Here is a 20,358-nt window from a genome sequence, read left to right as displayed (position 1 = left end):
GAACTTCCACAAATAGGAAACATTTGCAGACGTCCATACCTCTTCCTGATTCTTGAACGGGGTTAGTTAAGTCCACGTAGACCTCAGGCAGGGGAGAACAGTTAGTGCACCCCTGTCCATAAGCAGCATCTCTACCTCCTTGTTCACTGCATCCCAGAGAGGGTGCAGGAGCAGGGGTTTTAGTGCAACTTTGCTAAATTCCCCCCAGGATCCCTTTGGGGTGCAGAGGTGCCAGAGTTACTGTTAACTGAGAAACAGTTAACTGAGTTACTGGAACTGAGAACCTTAGCTACGTGCTGCATCACAGCCCTTTTATACCTTCAGTTTATATCATTCTTGAAGAATTTATACGAATAATCTATGCCATTAATGTTTTCTTTTAAGGGATTAATTTCAGATATTGAGATTCTCTTGGTTGTTGAGCCAAACTTAGCATCAATAAAACTAAATCCTCATCCAAGGGGAAAAAGCCAATTTAGCCTTCAGGTATTGCTGATAGTTTTCTCTGCCACTGGTTATTCAGCATCCTGAAAAACTTATTTTCCCACATGAACCTCTCAGATTTACGGAGGACATAAAACTAGGAAGGATCTTTGAAATGCCAATGACAACATCAAAATTTCAAAAGATATCAGAAAGGCTAGAAAAATGACCTACAACTTAAAAGGAGAGAAGTTGACCAGATAAATGTGAACTTCTACACTTAAGTCCAAAAATAAGCACTCAAATAGAAAATCGAAAAAGATGTGACTTAATATAAACACATAGCTAGCTTTTTAATTAACTATAAGCCTACTAAGAGCCAGCAGAATGAGCTAGATATTAAAAATGAGATTACACTAATAAGTGTCCTTATCAAAGGTAGTAATAATTGCTTTCTATAGTATCTATACAGGTGAGGCAATAGCTGTGGCATTTGGGTTAAGCTTTGTACATCTCATTTTAAAGAGATATTAACCAACCATGGAACAGAGTGACTAGAATGTTTAAGGAGTCTCAAAACTCATGTCTGATGATAATGAGAATAATAATAGCAGTTTCCATGGATTGAAACCCTACTGTGTGTCAGGCTCTGTGGTAGACACTATACGCAAAAAATGGATGTAGAATTGAACATCTTTTGCCTCAAAGAGTCAAGGGGAAGCTACCTCCTCAACTAAACTTTAAACTTCATGATGACCGGACATCATTTTCAGATGTTTGAGAAATGAATTATCAAGTGGCAGGGAGAAAAGATGATGTAGTGCCAGGGGGAAAATAGGTCAAATGAGTTGAAGTTACAAGAAGGCAAATTAAACCTGAAATATAAAAAAGAAATTTATATCACTTATTGTTGCTCAGAAATGGTACAGGAAGCATTTTAAGGAGGGCCATTTACTGTTGAAAAAATGCTCACTATGTGCAGTTGAGTGACGCGATGCTAACTCTCTGAGCTGCTAACCCAAAGGCTGGTAGTTGGAGTCTACCCAAAGGCACCTCAGAAGAAAGGCCTGGCAATGTACTTCCAAAAAAATCAGCCATTGAAAACCTTATAGAGCACAGTTCTACTCTGACACACATGGGGTTGCCATGAGTTGGAATACGTGACTTTACACGTATTACCAGCTAAACAGTAGATACTATATTCTCATTTTATACATAAGGAAATTGAGACATCAACTAATAACCTGTCTAAGTTTACATGAGGAATTGATAGAATTAAAGTTTACTGACTCCAAAGTTCATTTGTTTTCACTAAATTATATTCTTCTCTAACACTGGAAAAAATTCTACATGGCTGTTGGCTAACTGTCCATCTCTTGAGAGCATTTTTAAGGGAATTCCTTAAAAATTGGGGGGAGATACTTCTTTGATCCTTCAAATGGCTCAGTATTAATGAGCCTGTTTGTCAAGTAACACACTTTCACAAGTATCAATGTTTAATAATCTGCCTCATAAAACCACAGAGTAATAGGCCTATTGACAGTGTTTTAAAATGAATCTAAAGAGATCAGTTTGAGTTGAGGGAATGCTAAATTCTCTTAGCGAAGATCACGTACTAATTCATCCTGAGTTTCACTGGGAAAGCAGTTAATTGGCCTCCTAATATAACTGCTTCCAGGCCAGCTTACTTATTTGCTACCCTAACTATTATATTCTAAAGCATTTATGTAGCACATGTTGTCGGTGCACCACTAGTAAGGAGAAACTTCAGTACATGTCAGATTACAGTATGGACTTTTATATCTATGATCCATAAACATGATTGGAAGTCAAAAGAGATGAGTGTTGTTTAGAGCTTGGCTGTCATAGCTGAGAATTGAGGAGGGGCTTGAAGAAAGCCAGATATTTACAGTGGGGAAGAACAGACATATGTTGAAAGTCTACTGTGTTCTGGACACATTAGCCCATTAACTCATTGAAAGGATCTTGGGAGGAACACTAGGAACTCAGGTGTCCTATCTGCATAGGATTATGAGGAGGCCAGCCTGTGCCAAGTGGAGATTCTGGGGTAGAAAGTAGTGGGGAATATTGTTGTGTGGGCAAGATGGAAATAGACCACAGAGGGGCTTGGATTCTGAGCTGAGTTTTCAGGTACTGAATACTCATCCTGGTGCTGTAGGCTTTAGGAGGCCTACTGGATTCCTGAGTGGAAATATGGCATAAAGAAAGTAGTTCAGGAACGCAGGGGATCATGATCCCTCTGTGTTAGTAAGGAACTAGAAGCCACAGTATAAAGACGGGTAGAGGTTGTTTTTAGAAAGGAGTCTCCTCCTCTGAGCTTGACAGGGAGAATTGTAGGACAGATGCTGGTGATCATAGTGAATGCTTACATAACATTGACCGTGTGCCCGATGTTCTTCTAAGTGCTATAGGTATATTCCCTCATTTATCCTCATAACACTCTTAGGAAGGAAGTGTTATTATCATTGTCCCCATCTTCCAGATAAGGAAACCGAGGCTTCTAAAAACAATTTGCCCGAGGTCACACAGAGAAGATACCCAACATGCAATTGTGTGCTCACCTTGTAGCCATGTTCTCGTGACCAATACCAGTGCATTAAAAATGGTCATTTGATAATATGAGTATCTGGTAGCATCTAGCTGTTTAACTCTGAGTCGCAGGTTGACCAGATTGTTCTCAGAAGTGGCAGACACGACAGGGATGAGGTCGTGTTCCCTGATTCATGAACAGGATTGACAACTGTATTCCAATGTTGGATACATGTGCTTTCTTCCCCTAGAACCTGGAGAATATAGGACAGTCCATTTCAGATCTTAATGTTATATTTATATTCTAATAAAAAGAAAAATCAAACCAAGTGTGTGGATTGTATCTGCAGTTTGTTTTATTTATAAAGATTATAAATTTCTTTCCACACACATGGCATACCATATGTGTACTTTTTTTCTCCCCCACTAGGGGCTCAAGATCTGGATCGTATCCGACTCTCCACCTACAGAACAGCATGCAAGCTTAGGTTTGTTCAGAAGAAATGCAATTGTAAGTATGCCAGTTGTTTGAACCAGTTAACCCCACTACGAATCCTATAGTTTACACTTGTTACTATGTTTACTAAAACTAGGGCTTTTTTTTTTACAAGTGTTGTTAAAAATATGTTTATACAGCAATAAAAAGTTGTATTATGGTACACAAATGGTAGAGAGAATAAACTTAAGTAATTCTGAAGCCTTAATTACTCTTAATGACTAAAATATTAAAAAGAATGAGCCTCTGGATGAGTATGTAATCCTATGCTTGGCATGGTTTAACTGTGGATGGATATTTTTCTTCTTTTTTTCTAGCTTTGTAATTGTAAATGGAGTGGCATCAAATTGGTTTCCAAGAACTTTATAAAATATCAAACATTGAATTCTCCTTAAATTTGTGTTTCCTTTACAAGTATAGGAAAATGTTTACAAGCTCCTAAAATCATTTAAGTTTCTTTCTGAAACTACAAAATTAGCCTCTTGTATCACAGTGTTAGAAGTCCATGGGTGACGCAAATTGTTAAGTGCTTGACTACTAGCCAAAGGATTGATGGTTCAAACCCACCCAGAGGCACCTGGGAAAATGGGCCTGCCAGTCTACTTCCAAAAGGTCATAGCCTTGAAACCTATGGAGCACAGTTGTACTCTGACACACAGAGAGGCGCCATGAATTGTAATTGACTCAACGGCAGTTAATAACAACATCAGGGTGTTAATTACTTTTGCCTATATCAGACAATAGCAAGAAAAGAGACGACAATATTTAAAGAAACAAAGGCACTTGTGTGAGCTTTTTCCCAAATTTTAAAATGTTAAGCGGTAAGCTAGATCATTAATGACAGATTTACATTTCCTGCTGGGTCAGTGCTTCCATCATATTACCGCATCCAATTTCTCTTGGAAAAAAAATATTACTTAATAGTTAATGTGTATGAACTTATGTTCTTTTTTGAAAACTGCCTTCTATAAAAAATTAATAACTCTTCTCATTTTCTAATTAGCATCTTTTCTGATCACAACGCTATAAAAGTAGAAATCAATAACAGGAAGAGCAAGCGGAAAAAATCTAATAAGTGGAAACTAAATAACACCCTGCTTAAAACTACTAGGTCATAGAGAAATCAAAGATGGAATTAAAAAATTCCTCGAATCGAATGAGAACGAAAACACAACATGCCAAAACCTTTGGGACACAGCAAAAGCAGTGCTCAGAAGTCAATTTATAGCAATAAACATGCACATCAAAAAAGAAGAAAGGACAAAAATCATTTTCTAATTAATACTGGATAAAAAAAAAAAAGTAAATCGTAATGTTCTCCTGAGTACATGCACATAGGTCTTGAAAAACTGGCATGGGGATTTGACTCTTGGTGAATGTCGAAACCAGCCACATCATCATCTCTACTGACCCAAAGTCTTCAGCAGATGCTTAACCAGGGCCCTGGGCAGCCACCCCCAGCCTAGGCCTCTTAGGCTGACAACTGATTGTTATGACGATGAGGACAGTTCATCTATTTCTCAGGTTGTCTATCTGCAGCTTTTTCTCCAGCCCCATGGGGCTGAAGTTTGAAGTAGGAGGAATAACATAGGTTGGTCGAATATCAAAGATGTGTCTTGATTCCTCGCCGTAAGCTAAACCAATTTAGAAAAAGGAGAGAGAAAAAGCACTACAGATTTTAGGAGGAATTTGTGGTTGTATTTGTAGTCCTGGGTATTGATTAATTAATAAAAACCCTTTCCAGTACTAGTGTTAGGGGACAAAGAGAATGTACCCACAAAAGAAAATCTACCGTCCCTGCCCCACCAACTACCACCACCTCATACTGAAACAAAAGGAAGAATCTCCATGTGTTCAGTACTGCAAAGTGATGGGTTTCTCACACTTTCTTACCACTTATTACCACTAGAATAGCCCCCGAAGGGTCGGGGTTGAGGGAGAAAGTAGAGTGGTAGTGCTATCCCCCTTAAAGCTTTTACAAAGCAGAGCCTTTCCTAGGCTCCTTTCGCTAGGGCTGGGGATTTTCAAAAAGACTTTTAAAAATGGTAAGTATAAGCCAAAAGAACATAAGCCAAAAAAACCACGCAAAACTCATAGTGATTTGGAAGTACTGCAGCCAACAGTGCAAAGTGCACACATTACGTTAGCCCTAGCTGGGGTGCTCCAGCAACATGCTGGCCATATCCTCTTCCTCCTGCTCTCTGATAATGGCCCTTTCTCATTCTTAGGCATCTCCTTTTCTTCTTCCTTTCTATTCTTGTCTTTACCCTTAGGCTACATCCTGAATTGTGTCTAGGTCACACTGACCTTCTTAGAAAACAGTGAGGAAGAAGTAAGGGTGATAGTTCATCCTTCATAAGTAGAACCTTCATACCTATCCAGTTGCCCCTCAGTATATCCATTCATTTACCTCTTTATTTAGTAACCATATAATGAGCTCCTACTCTGTGTTCAGAGCAGCGGAGTGGTACAAATGGTTAAGCACTCAACTGCTAGCCAAAAGATTGGTGGTTCAAACCCACGCAGAGGTGCCTCAGAAGACAGGCCTGGTGATCTGCTTCCAAAAGGTCACAGCCTTGAAAACCCTATGGAGCAGTTCTACTCTGCACACATGGGGTCACCATGAGTCAGAATCCACTCAAAGGCAGCTAACAGCAACAATAACATCTATACGTTCATGATACAATTCTCAATTTCCATGTGGGAGACCTAGGTTCGATTCCTGGACAATGGACCTCATGTACAGACTCGACGCATCTGTCATTGGAGGCTTGCATGTTGCTATGATGCTGAACAGGTTTCAGCAGAGCTTCCAGAGTAAGATGGACAAGGAAGAAAGGCCTGGTGATCTACTTCCCAAAAATCAGCCAATGAAAACTCTATGGTCTGATCCACAACTGATCCTGGGGACAGCACAGGGATGGACTGCATTTTGTTTCATTGTTCATGGGATCTCCATGAGCTGGCCAACTCAACGGCAGCTAATAACAACACTGTTATTGCCCAGCACTGTGCAAAGACCGTGGATAGAATGATGGTGAATAAGACACAATCTCTTCCTTCCTACAGCTCAGACTTGAATTGGATAGATGGACTTTTAAACAGACTTATAAAATAGCATAGAGTGTAATGATAGGAATATGTCTATGGTGATATGGGAGCACTAAGGAAGGCGGTGCCCTGACTTGGAGGGGTGGGGACTGCTGAGTGAAGTTTCCTGGAGGAGGAGACATCTAGGCTGGGTCAGAAAGAATTAGTAGATGTTAAGCAGACGTCTTATAAGCTAATAAACTGCATGCATTTCAGGATGAGAAAAGATACCCTAAGCACAACAAATACTGAGGCTTACAGAAGAATAACAAGCATATTTTGAACGCCCTGCTAAAATTAATCTTTTTTAAATTCTTTCTACCTTGATCAGAAGCATTAAATGCAAGTACTGTATGTGTTTCCTGCACTCTCCTTGCTGACGGTAAATATAACAGCTGTGATATTTAGAGGTATTCATGAAATACTAACACAGCTGAGTTTGGCTTATCTTAATGAACGATGAAGTCTTCCTTTTAGGAAGGTAACGGAAACAGTGGCGTTTCTGTGATGTAACATTAGTCAACATTGGATGCACGTCACTGTATTAGAGGAAGGTAATTTTTGTCTGCAATAAAACCTAACCCACAACAAATTATGCTACCTTGTAATGGAGCTTTACTCTATAATAAAAGGGATAAGGAAAAAAATCCAGGTAATATATTTGTAAGTGCATTGCTTTATTGGAAACTCTTATTATAGTATTTACTTCATAGAAATCGATGAGAGGATCTTAACTGATAATAAGTTGTGTATTTTTAGGGCCAGATCTGATTTACAGGTAAAATTTGTTTTGTATATTAAAGAAAACTGAGTTTAAGAACTACATCATGAAGGATAAAACCTAAAAACTGACATTTGTAAAATTATCACCTAGAGAAAATAAACATTGTCTGGATACGGCATAGAGTGTATAGGGTTTTAGGTGATTTCTTTTTTATCTAAATTCAGAGATCAGAAATGTTGGTTAAACCCCATTTTTCCTTCCCCACAGCCCTTGCGTACCCTGTTTTATGGCTACTCTGTTTAGAGCATTCAGTGCTATCGCCGTCATTCGTGTCCATTCCCCTTAATGCAATCCCTGAGCGATGCTGAGAATAACTTGCTCCCAGGGTTCTAAAAGGACTCTAAACCAGGAGCCGAAAAGGTACAGCCTGTGGCAGTGGCATCACTAGGGAGGGGTGGGGGGTGCAGGCTGCATTAGGTGACACTGTTAGAGGGGGTGACACCAAAATGTCTGTAAAATTTTCTGCAGTGTTTCAGCAGAAATTTATTATTTTTTATAAAAATATCCCTGTAATTAGTTATAACAACAAAAAAAATTTCATATGCCCAGCTTATAGGTATCAGTATACCTACAAAGCTAAAACTCTGTGCTGATTTATTTTTCAAATCTTCTGATGCACTCCGGTCGGAGCTGTCACTATTACCTGGTTACAAGGACGTTTCGAATCACGTGGTTTTATCTGCACGGGCCACAAGCACATGCTGTTGTTTTTGTTGATGCTGATGTTTTTATGGTCACTGATTTTGTCCAATTTTCTGGTGGTTTAGCTACAGTATTGTGGTAATTAGCATGGGGGGGTGACGCCAACCCTAGTGACACCACTGGCCTTGGACTAAATCCAGCCCACTGTCTCTTTTTTGTACAGGCCCTGAACTAAGAGTACTTTGTACACATGAATGTTGTTCTTGTTGTTGTTGTTAGGTGCCGTGGAGTTGGTTAGACTCATAGCAACCCTGTGTACAACAGAATGGAACACTGCCTGGTCCTGTACCATTTTCACAGTCATTGTTATGCTTGAGCCCATTGTTGCAGCCACTGTATCAGTCCATCTTGTTGAGGGTCTTCCTCTTTTTCTCTGGCCCTCTACTTTACCAAGCATGATGTCCTTCTCCAGGGACTGATCTCTCCTGATAACATGTCCAAAGTATGTGAGACGTAGTGTTGCCATCCTTGCTTACAGATGAATATTTGTAATTAATTTGATAATAGGAAACACTAACTTTTAACCCCATTTGAATGAAATGTTATTCCCCCCCCAAAATTCTATTTTTCTCACTAGACCTGTATTACAAAAAATTGTGCTCAATTATTATTGTATTTTTAATGTTAATAAAAAATTTGATTTCTCTTTGTTATACGTAACCAGCTGCTGTTGAGTTCAACTCATGGTGACCCCATGTGTGTCAGAGGAGAAATGTGCTCCATAGAGTTTTCTGTGGCTGATTTTTCAGAAGTAGATCACTAGACCTGTCTTCTGAGGTGCCTCTGGGTAGACTCAAACCTCCAACCTTTTGGTTAGCAGCCAAACACATCAACCATTTTTGTCACCCAGGGACCCTTGTTATATATACCTACATAATATCTTTGATTGTGCATCATAAACCTCAAAGACTAAATATTTACTATCTAGCCCTTTACCAAAAAATGGTTGCCAGTCCCTGCTATAAAAGAAGAAACCCATCTCTTTTTTTTTTTTTTTTTGTCAGGAAAAAGACTTATCATTCCTTCCACTTTTCTCCATAGGACCTATTTTCCAAATCAGCTTCCTCCCCAATCATTCATCTTTTTACCCTGTTATACGTTCCCTCCCCTTGCCATGAATAGCACATTCTTTAATAGAATTTTTTTTCAAATGAATTTCTCTAAAAATTAGGGGGCACTGAGTTGGCACTATTTTATGCTCTAGAAGGAAAGTGGTAGGATGGAGAGCAGTGAGTTTACATAAATAATATTCCTGAAACTCATTTCTAATCAACATCCTTCTCTTCAGCTTCCGGATATTTTTGGTAGCTTTCCGCAAAAAGAAAGACCCTGTACCCTTTATAAGCTGTGCATGAAATTGCAACATTTCAGCCTTTATTTTAGACAAATCACTGGATTTCTACTAGAACATGATTTCTTTGGCCAGCACTGACATGGTTAATGATCCAGTTACCCTGTCATGTCTGCAGATCTTTTTTTCAGAAATTACTTTGAAGTCAGTGAAATGCAGCCCAAGTTCATGAACAAAAAAAGACAACAAGAGAAATCAATCAGAAGCATCTGATCCCTCCTCTTTAATGGATCTTAACTGAATACGGAGAATACCAGAAAGATGTTTACCTCTTCAGTGGGGGCGGAAGGGGGAGACAAGGGGCTACTCTACCCCACTCGCACAGCCCACAGCTGATGTTGCACCGTTAGTCTGCTGATTACAGTATGAACTTTCTTTCTGCACTCAAATCAACTAATATCTAAATTAAAATTTTGTTTAAAAGGAAAAGAAGCAAAAGCATATATGTGTATTTTTAAACTTTTTATCTGTGCCTTCAGAGTTCCTCAAAGTACTTTTCCTCTCGTGAATGAAACATTTTTAAACATAGCCTTCATCCAGATATAATTTTCTGTAAGTTAGAACACATGCTTTTGTTCTTTAATGTCTCTAAAATTCTTTCAGGGTGTCATTTGAACCAAAATCTGCAGTAACTTGTTTACAGAAATATTTCTCTATTACTGCACAGTTAACCCAAGTGAGTGCCACAATAAGTATTCTTCTGTAAATTAACAGATATGCTACTTTCAAGTCATTTTTCAGCCAGCCAGGTGACTAGTCTTATGCTACAGGAGTAGCCTTTAGATGTGTTTTTGCCATGAAATACTGATACTCCACTCACTTCTCCAAGCTCTTTTAGTCACGCTACTGCACCATCTCATTCCCTCCTCCCTGCCTCATTTTTAGGTAAGTGGATTTTGGGCTGCCTGTATTAGCTCTCTATTGTTGCATAATAAACTCTCACAAATTTAGGAGCTTAAACAATACACATTTATTTTCTCACAGTTTCTATAGGTCAGAAGTCCAACACAGCATGACTGAATTTCCTGCTAGGGTCTCACTGGGCTAAAATCAAGGTGTTGGCTGGAACTGGGGCTTTCATCTGGGGCTTGGGTCCTCTTTCAAGTTCACTGATTGTTGCAAGAATTCATTTCCTTGTGCTTTTAGGATTGAGGTCCCCACTTCTTTGCTGGCTGTCACCCAGGGACTGCACTAAATTTCTAGAGGCCACCCACATTTCTTGCCATATGGCCCCCATAGGCAGTTCAGAACATGGATGTTTGCTTCTTCATCAAGACCAGACAGAGTACCTTTCTATTACTTCCTCTTCTGTGAACAGCCAGATAAAATATCCTACTTTTAAAGGAGATTATATCAGGCATGCCCAGATAATCTTCCCATTTTTAAGGTTAGCTAATTTGAGACCTAAATTATATCGGCAAAATCCCTTTTCAGCAGTACCTAGATTAGTGTGTGATTGAATAACTGGGAGAAGGCATGTATTCACCAGGGGACAGGAATCTGGGACAGCCTGGGGGGGTGGGGGAGCTCTTGGAATTCTATCTACCACTCTACCCAAACACATGGACTTTTCCATTTTCCAGGTAATGATGTATAGATTCTTGGATGACAAAATAAAGCTTTAAACCTTCATAGTTCTTGGGACAGAATGTGCCCACAGACATTTTCCGGTTCTGAGATTTCTCAGGAGGCTGCTTGTCCCACTAAAATACATGCTGCCCTCCAGTTGGGCTTCTGTAATGGTGAAAAATGAAAGAAATGTTCTTTGGCAAAGATTCACTAAGGTAGAAGGCTTATGTATGAGGCAGTGCATCCAGGAAGTGTGATTGGGTCAAACTTTTGTCTCTTTTGGCTTTTGTACAGCTAGATAATCCTTGCAAGCATATTTATGGTTTCCTGTGTGATAGTTAGGGTGCCCTGATGGGTTTGGTTTGTGTGTGTGTGTGTCATATTTGGAAAACCAGAGGAGTCCAATGTAACCAAATGTATGTATTGACCATGTTGAAAATTTTAACATTTTTGGGACGTATGTGCCCCACAAAATATGTATCAAAATCCATATTTCATAACAAAATTTCAGAAATGCTCCTTGACTCAGCATGCCTTCCATTAATGAAAACACATAGTATCAGCAAAAAATTCAAAGCAGAAAGTAATTGGGTCTTGAAAGTGAAAAATTCATGAAGGAGAAACAGAAGTCAGAAAATGACAGACACACGCACACATACACAGAGAGAGAGAAGGATTCTCCATACCCAAAGAGTTAGAAGGAAGAGCAGTAACATTCAGTTAGGGAAATAAATGGCAGCTGACTAACTCTTGGAGCATAATTATCTTTGTATTGTTCTGAATGTTTTTGATACATATTTTGATTTCTGTTGTTGAATCATTCTAGACACTGCTTAGAATAAGGAAAAGTGCATTGCCTTGAAATACAGTGTTCCCAAAAATTCCCCATGGGGAAATAGGTAGTGGCGACAGAACATAAACAAACCCATTAAAGATGCCTGTGTAATATGGCGATGGAAAAACTACTCCTCTCTGGGCACCCTGGTAAAACTGTTTCCCCTTAATCAAAGCAAACTTTTGGTAGAGAAAGCCTATGATTTTAAAGTCCTGGTGATTGTGATGTGGGTTTTATTAAAACTGCTTTTTCCCTGTAATTGCTTTCATTTTTAAGATCTTAGAGATTCAGTGTTTTGTTTTCTTGTTAGTATTTTTATTTTTAGAGAATGCTGGAAGCTTCGTCTGCTCAAGCTGCTGCCTTTGTAGAACCTGTAAACTAACCCAACACCTGTAGTCTTCATAGACACCTGGGTGAAATATCCATTGGCTTCTTTGCTTTCCTCCTATTTTGCATTATACCAGGAAGTGTGTCAACTGAGCCCTTTTTCGTACATAATTTAGGAAAGTGCATCATCTTTAAATGCCCTAGTCAGTTGGGAAAGAGTGATGCATACAGAGGAATGCCTTTCAAGCTTCCCCAACCCCATCTTACAGGTGCCAAGATTTAACGGCCTTCCCTTAGTGGCCTGCCAAGCCATGTTCCTGGGAGCCTGCCTGACTGGCCCAAAGCCTGTTAGCAGAGCAGTGAAGGGGCACACAGAGGGTGCCCTCCCACAGCTTGGTTCCCAGAATCTCCGGGTTCTGATGAACACTGAGAGAAAACAGATGGTCAGGAGGATGGGGTGGGAGAATGGCCTCTCCCACATAATCACACTTTAAGATTCTGCAGGAAAGTCATTCCTAGTGCCACCTTGGTTAACTCTTCATTCAGGCTTCGTTTACATTTTTTGTTGTTATTATTAGCAGTCACTCATTTATTGATTCATTCAACAAGTATGGTGTGAGCATTTACTGTGTGCCAAGCATTATGCTAGACCATGGAAAACAGGTGTAAATAAAAAGTAAAATATTCAGAATCCTTTTCCCTTTTGCAAATTTCTTACACAAAGTTTAAATATATATATTTATTTTAGTATTCCCTTTTTTAAAATTTTTTTATTGTACTTTAGATGAAGGTTTACAGAGCAAACTAGTTTCTCATTAAACAATTAATACACATATTGTTTTGTGACATCGGTTGCCAACCCCAAGACATGTTAACACTCACCCCTTCTCGACCTTGGGTTCCCCATTACCAGCTTTCCTGTCCCCTCCTGCCTTCTCATCCTTGTCTCTGGGCTGGTGTGCCCATTTAGTCTCGTTTTGTTTTATGGATGGGCCTGTCTAATCTTTGGCTGAACGGTGAACCTCAGGAATGACTTCATTACTGAGCTATAAGGGTGTCCAGGGGCCATACTCTCAGGGTTTCTCCACTCTCTGTCAGACCAGTAAGTCTGGTCTTTTTTTTATTTTTGAGTTAGAATTTTGTTCTGCATTTTCTCCAGCTCTGTCTAGGACCGTCTATCGTGACCCCTGTCAGAGCAGTCGGTGGTGGTAGCCGGGCATCATCTAGTTGTGCTGGTATTTTAGTACCCCTTTCGGGAAATAGTGATGCCAGTAATTGTTGCCAACACGCAAAGGAGGGACCCAAAGGCAGTATCTGGAGAAAGAGTTAGAGCCAAAGACAAGGAAGGCAAGAGGTAGAAGTCAAAAGTCAACAGTTCTAAGTAGCAAGCCCCTCAAAGCACCAAACACTGGAAAGACCGACAGAGAAATAAAACCTTTAAATACGAGTATCTTCTACCACAAAGCAAAGCAAATTCACAGACATTTAAATCCTGAATCAGATCTTGTCACTCCTCTGCTCATATCCCTTCAGTGGCTCCTCATTTCCCTCCGAGCAAAAGCCACGGTCCTGAAAATGGCTCAGTGGGCCCCACACGATCTGGCCTTGTTTTCTGTCTCACTTCATCTCCCACGTGATCACTGTTCCAGCCACACAGGACTCCTGCTGCACCTGGCACACACCAGGTATGTACCCGTCATAGTGCTTTTGCACTGGCTGTACCCCCAACTAGAACCCTCTTCCTATAGAAATCCACATGGCTGACTTCCTCACCTTCAAGTCTTAGCTAACTTGTCGTCTTCTCAACAAAGCCCCTACCTTAACACTCCAATTCCCTCATCCCATTGCCCTACTCTTTGTTTTTGTTTTTCCTAAAACACTTGTAACTTTCTAATATACTGTGCACTATATAATTTACTTAGTTGTTATGTTTAGAATACATCTTCCCTGACTGAGATGTAGGCTCCAAAGGGGGAAAAAAAAAAAGATCAGTTTGTGTTATGTGCGTCAAGTATCTCCAGTACCTGGCACAAAATAGGAGTTCGATAAATACTGAATAAATGAACAGACTTGTTGAGACTGCTGGGGAGAAGCTCTTGAGCTAGTAAATGATGGCAAATGACAGAGTATGGCTCAGTACCTATTAATTAATTTAAAATGAATAAAATGCCACTGAAAGCTTAATTAGTGTGTTGTCATTAATGTATTTTAGAATTGAAAAATATTTATATATGTCTTCCTAGGTTTACACAAATGCTAAGTACTCCTAATACTGTTTTTTCAGTTAAAATGTCTTGAGTCTCTGTTCCTGAACATGTATTTTTCTACCATGAGGATTCTCAAAAACATTACCCTCCTCTTCATGTTTGTGAGGGACTGTAGTAGTTAGAAAAGTAATTTTCTGAAACTGTGACTGGAAGCTATGTGACAAAACCCCTTATAATGACAGCCCTGTGGATTCGTGGGGTCTCACGGAGAAGGTTACTAACAGATTGTGATTTGTTTTCTCTGAGACTTTAGAAACTTCAGGTCATGTTCTAAAGCTTGATACAGAGATCTCTTTGAGCAGATGTGTAGGGATGGTCACTTTAAATTCTAAAAACATAAATATGCAGAAAGCAAGCTAGTATTTTTCCAAAAAAGCAATAGCTAATGTATTTAGGCAGAATACGTTTAAAGAACAGTTGCATTTTTCATTATGTGAAGTATAATATGGAATGACACTGATGGTCCCCACTTTACTCTCACTTTTGTATTTGCCTACCTAAATGGGTCTAACAGCTTTTTAATTTTTTAATGTCCTGGAAATGTTGTCCCAGCCATTTTTTTTTTTTTCCAGTGATGGCCACCAAATAGATGAAGCTCTGAGGTCTAGACCAGGTGTCTGAAAGGCAGGCACGTGGCTAAATGGAACCCAGGCCACTCACCATTGCTATGTTGGCTGTCAGTTTTCCCTTCTAGCTTTAAGAGTGATGAATAAAGGTTGCATTAATGTGGTAATCCACAAATATTTCAGAGAAAATTTATTTTAAAAAAATTTATATTTATCAGTGACTTGTATTGGAAAATAAAAGCTCCATTTTATTGAGATATAGTATTTTTTCTTATTCAGCAAACATATATCAATCACCCTCTGTGTACCAGGCACTCTGTGGACAGAGCAATGAACAAAACATAAAAAGCACCTGCCCTCATGGAACTTGCATTCTAACAAATAATACAGTGATTTCAGATAGGGATGAGTGCTATAAGGACAACAAGTCAGGATGATGGGATAGAGACTAATGGGGTATCACATTACAGAAGGTGGACAGAGAACTCATTTTTGAAGGGTTGGTATTTCAGTGTGGACTGGGTGAAAAAGAAGAAGCCAGCCAAGTGAAAATCTAGGGAAGGGGCAAACGTGAAGCATTTGGGAGCTTTGTAACCTGGGAGCAGAAAGAAGGTCAGAGAGTCTGAGGCATAGTGGGCGAAAACTACATGTGAAAAGGTTGAGGAAGTCTACAGGACCCACATTATGTACAGTCCTGTAGATTATGACATGAAACTTGAGTTTTTTATTTTTATTTATTTTTTTGGTGGGTTGTGGGAAACGTTAGAGAGAATAAAGCAGGGAAGTGACTTAGACTTTTTTTAAAAGCAGACTTTAAAAATTATGTTTATAGGAGTATATTAGCCTTCTAGTGCTGCTGTAACAGAAATACCACAAGTGGATGGCTTAGCAAAGAGAAATTTGTTCTCTCACAGTCTGGTAGGCTACAAGTCCAAATTCAGGGCATCAGCTCCAGGGAAAAGCTTTCTCTGTTGGCTCTGGAGGAAGGTCCATATCATCAATCTTCCCTTGCTCTAAGAGCATATCTGCTCAGGAACCTCAGGTCCAAAGGACACGCTCTGCTCCCAGCACTGCTTTCTTGGTGGTATGAGGTTCCTGTGTGTCTCTGCTCACTTCTGTCTTTTATATCTCAAAAGAGATTGGCTTAAAACGCTATCCAATCTTGTATACCTCATTAGTGTAACAACACATAAGGAAATCACATCAGACTACAAAATGGTACACAATCATACAATACTGGGAATCATGATCCAGCCAAACTGATACACACATTTTTTGGGAGACATAATTCAATCCATGACAAGGAGGCAGGGCCAAGATGGAAGAGTAGTCAGATGCTTCCTATGGTCCCTCTTACAATAAAGACCCGAAAAAATAAGTAAATCAATTATATATGACAATCTAGGACCCCAGAACATCAAAGACAAAGTTGAGGAATCTGACTGAGCAGCAGGTGGTGGGAGAGATGGTTCAGAAGCAGCAAGGAGTTGCCAGATTGGCACCTGCACCCTGCAGGCTGGACTGGCTGGCGCACATGCTGAGGCAAGCAGTGGCACTTGGGACGTGTTTTCCACATCGGGAGAGACTGAGTGGCAGAGAATCTGTTTAACCCTCCAGAACTAGTGAGAAGCAGTGTTCAGTTGGCAAAAGTACATGCATCTACCCTACCACGAGGATAAAAAAAACGCCCCTTTTGGGGAGGACCTCTCTCTCATTTACCTGCCCTCTTCCTGCTCTGCTCTGGGTCCCGGTCCAGCTTCAGCAACTGCTGCCTCCCCTAGGCTGGAAGTAGGACCCATTGCCTGCCCTGAGCCATTATCTCAGCTTTCGAGAGGGAACAAATTAACAAAAAGGAAAAAATAATCTGCCAGCTCCCCTAAGCCAAGAATTCAGGGGAGGCACAGCCCTTTTGCCTAGGGACAGGCATAAGGGGTCCGTGGACTTTGAATGCTTTCCACCCCTGTATAGATCTGTGTGAGTCCATTTCAAGAGCATAGGCCCTCATTAGCACACTACAGCAGGGTATATACCCGAAGCCTGTTCTCATCTGTATCAGCTATTAGGGGAATGACAGATTCATGACATTTGACACCACCCTGCCCATTAAGCAGAGTCCTCACCTACCCACATCAGGGGCCTGAAGACTGGTGGCTCCACCCACGACAGAGGTCCAAGAATAAGTGGTGACTCCCAGTCCTTACAGCCAACAGTATTGGAAGTCCATAGTCCAGCCACAAAACCTACCTATGTATGCACTCTAGGGAACAAGGACACGCCTACCACCCAGGAACTCAGGGGCAGAAGTCAGCCCCCTGCTTTGATCAGCGCATGACCCCCTACTGCAGCCAGATAGCTGTGCCTACTCTAATCACTGCTCCCCATCTAGGACTGTAGGTAAGAGCCTGCATCACACACTTGGTGACCAACTGTCTGGACACCTGAGCTGAATCCACACAAAAAGGTAAACGGACTCCTGGGCTCACATTTGTAGAAACAGCTCTGGCCACCTGGAGACAGGACATGAGGGCTTCAAAGAGGCTAATAATCAAACTAGCTCACAAGACCAGCCTATTTGAGCATATCAAAACAAAACAAAACAAGAAGCTAGGACACAGTAAGCAAACATAAAATAAAATAAGTTTTTCATGGCTCAGGGACAACAGTCAGTATTAAATCACATAAAGAAGCAGACCATGATGGCTTCAGCAAGCTACCAAAACAAAGAATCAAAAAACCTTCCAGAGAAAGAGAACTTCTTGGAATTACCGGAGGTAGAATTCAAAAAATTAATACACAGAACTCTTCAGGAGATCAGGCAAAACGCAGAACAAGCCAAGGAACACACAGACAAAGCAACAGAAGAATGTAAGAAGATTAGAGAAGAGCATAATGACAGATATAATGGGCTGCAAGAGAAACAGCAAACAGAAATCCAGAATATTAACAATAAAATTTCAGAATTAAACAACTCAATAAAAAGTTATAGGAGCAGAACTGAGGCAATGGAAGTCAGAATTAGTGAAATTGCAGATAAAGCACTTGATTGCAGATAAAGCAAACTTATCTGAGGAAAAATCAGATAAAAGAATTTTAAAATATGAAGAAACCCTAAGAATTATGTGGGACTCTATCAAGAGGAATAACCTACAAGTGACTGGAGTACCAGAATTAGGGGGATAACAGAAAATACAGGGAGAATTGCTGAAGATTTGTTGGCAGAAAACGTCCCTGATATCATGAAAGATGACAAGATATCTATCCAAGAAGCTTATCAAACCCCACACAAGGTAGATCCCAAAAGAAAGTCACCAAGACATATTATAATCAAACTTACCAAAACCAAAGGTAAAGAGAGAATTTTAAGAGTGACTAGGGATAAACAAAAAGTCATCTACAAAGGAGAGTCAATAAGACTAAGCTCGGACTACTCAGCAAAAACCATGCAGGCAAGAAAGCAATGGGATGACATAGATAAGGCCTTGAAGGAAAAAAATTGCTTGCTAAGAATTACATAGCCAGCAAAACTGTCTCCCAAATATGATGGCAAAATTAGGGTGTTTCCAGATAAGCAGAAGGTTAGAGAATTTGTAAAAACCAAACCAAAATTACAAGAAATACTAAAAGGAGTCCTCTGGTTAGAAAATCAGTAACATCAGATAACAACCCAGGACTAGAACTCAGGACAGAACAACCAGATATCAACCCAGATAGGGAAGTCACAAAAATAAATCAAAGCTAAAACACTGAAATAGGGAAACAGAGATGTCAATATGTGAAAGATAACAACATTAAAACAAAAAAGAGGGACTAAATAATGTAGTCATAGATCTTTCATATGGAGAAGTCAAGGTGATATAAAGAAATAAAAGATTGGTTTAAACTTAGAAAAATAGAGGTAAATATTAAGGTAACCACAAAGGAAAGTAATAATTCTGCACATTAAAATAAAAAACATAAAGATTCAGCAAATACAAAATCAACAACAATGAAAAAGATGGAAAGAAAATATATAAAGAAAAACGTCTCAGCGCAGAAAATTAATTGAAACAAAGAAACTGTCAACAACACACACAAAAAAGACATCAAAATGACAGCACTAAACTCATACCTATCAATAATTACGCTAAATGTAAATGGACTAAATGCAACAATAAAGAGAGAGTGACAGAATGGATAAAAAAAAACATGATCCGTCTATATGCTGCCTACAAGAGACACACCTTAGACTTAAAGACACAAACAAACTAAAACTCAAAGGATGGAAAAAAATAGATCAAGCAAACAACAATCAAAAAAGAGCAAGAGTGGCAATATTAATCTCTAACAAAAGAGACTTTAAAGCAAAATCCACCACAAAGGATAGGGAAGGACACTATATAATGATTAAAGGGTCAATACACCAGGAGGACGTAACCATGATAAATATTTACACACCCAATGACAGAGCTCCAAACTACATAAACTCTAACAACATTGAAAAGAGAAATAGACAGCTGCACAATAATAGTAGGAGACGTCAACACACCACTTTCGGTGAAGGACAGAACATCCAGAAAGAAAATCAGTAAAGACACAGAAGATCTAAATGCCACAGTCAGCCAACTTGCTCTCATAGACATATACAGAACACCATACCCAACAGCAGCCAAGTACACTTGCTTTTCTAAAGCACATGGAACATTCTCCAGAAGAGACCACGTATTAAGCCACAAAACAAGCCTTAACAGAATCCAAAGCATAAAAATATTAAAAAGCATCTTTTCTGAACATAAAGTCATAAAATAAATCAATAACAGAAAAAACAAGGAAAAATCAAATACATGGAAACTGAACAACACCTTGCTCAAGAACTACTGGGTTATAGAGGAAATTAAGGATGGAATAAAGAAATTCACAGAATCAAATGAGAACGAGAACACATCCTACCAGAACCTTTGGGACACAGCAAAAGCAGTGCTCAGAGGTCAATTTATAGCAATAAAGGCACACATCCAAAAAGAAGACAGGGCCAAAATCAAATCAGTAACCCTACAACTCAAACAAATAGGGCACCAGAAGAAAGGAAATAATAAGAATTAGAACAGAATTAAATGAAATAAAGAATAGAAAAACAGTTGAGAGAGTTAACGAGACCAAAAGCTGGTTCATTGAAAAGATCAACAAAATTGATAAACCATTGGCCAAACTGACAAAAATAGGAGAGGAAGCAAATAACCTGAATAAGAAATGAGATGGATGATATCACAACAGACCCAACTGAAATTAAAAGAATCATAACAGAATACTATGAGAAATTGTACTCCAACAAATTTGAAAACCTAGAGGAAATGGACAATTTTCTAGATACACGCTACCTACCTAAACTAACCCAAACAGAAGTAGAACAACTAAAAAAACC

At 39.5% G+C, this 20,358-nt stretch overlaps 1 protein-coding gene across 13 annotated transcripts in view; it reads left to right on the top strand.

Moving 5' to 3' along the window:
- Positions 1–20,358, top strand: part of DTNA (dystrobrevin alpha) — a 446,516-nt gene that overhangs the window by 273,890 nt on the left and 152,268 nt on the right. For all 13 annotated transcript variants that reach the window (XM_004386871.1, XM_004386875.1, XM_004386870.1 and 10 more), the window contains one exon: positions 3,404–3,484. In XM_004386871.1, coding sequence (XP_004386928.1) covers positions 3,404–3,484 — 81 coding nt within the window. The remainder of the gene's footprint in view (positions 1–3,403; positions 3,485–20,358) is intronic.

Source organism: Trichechus manatus, unplaced genomic scaffold (assembly GCF_000243295.1).
Source record: "Trichechus manatus latirostris isolate Lorelei unplaced genomic scaffold, TriManLat1.0 scaffold00175, whole genome shotgun sequence".
NCBI classification, from domain to species: domain Eukaryota; kingdom Metazoa; phylum Chordata; class Mammalia; order Sirenia; family Trichechidae; genus Trichechus; species Trichechus manatus.
The sequence above is the reverse complement of the archived record's forward strand: the minus strand, read 5'-3'. Positions and strand labels throughout refer to the sequence as shown.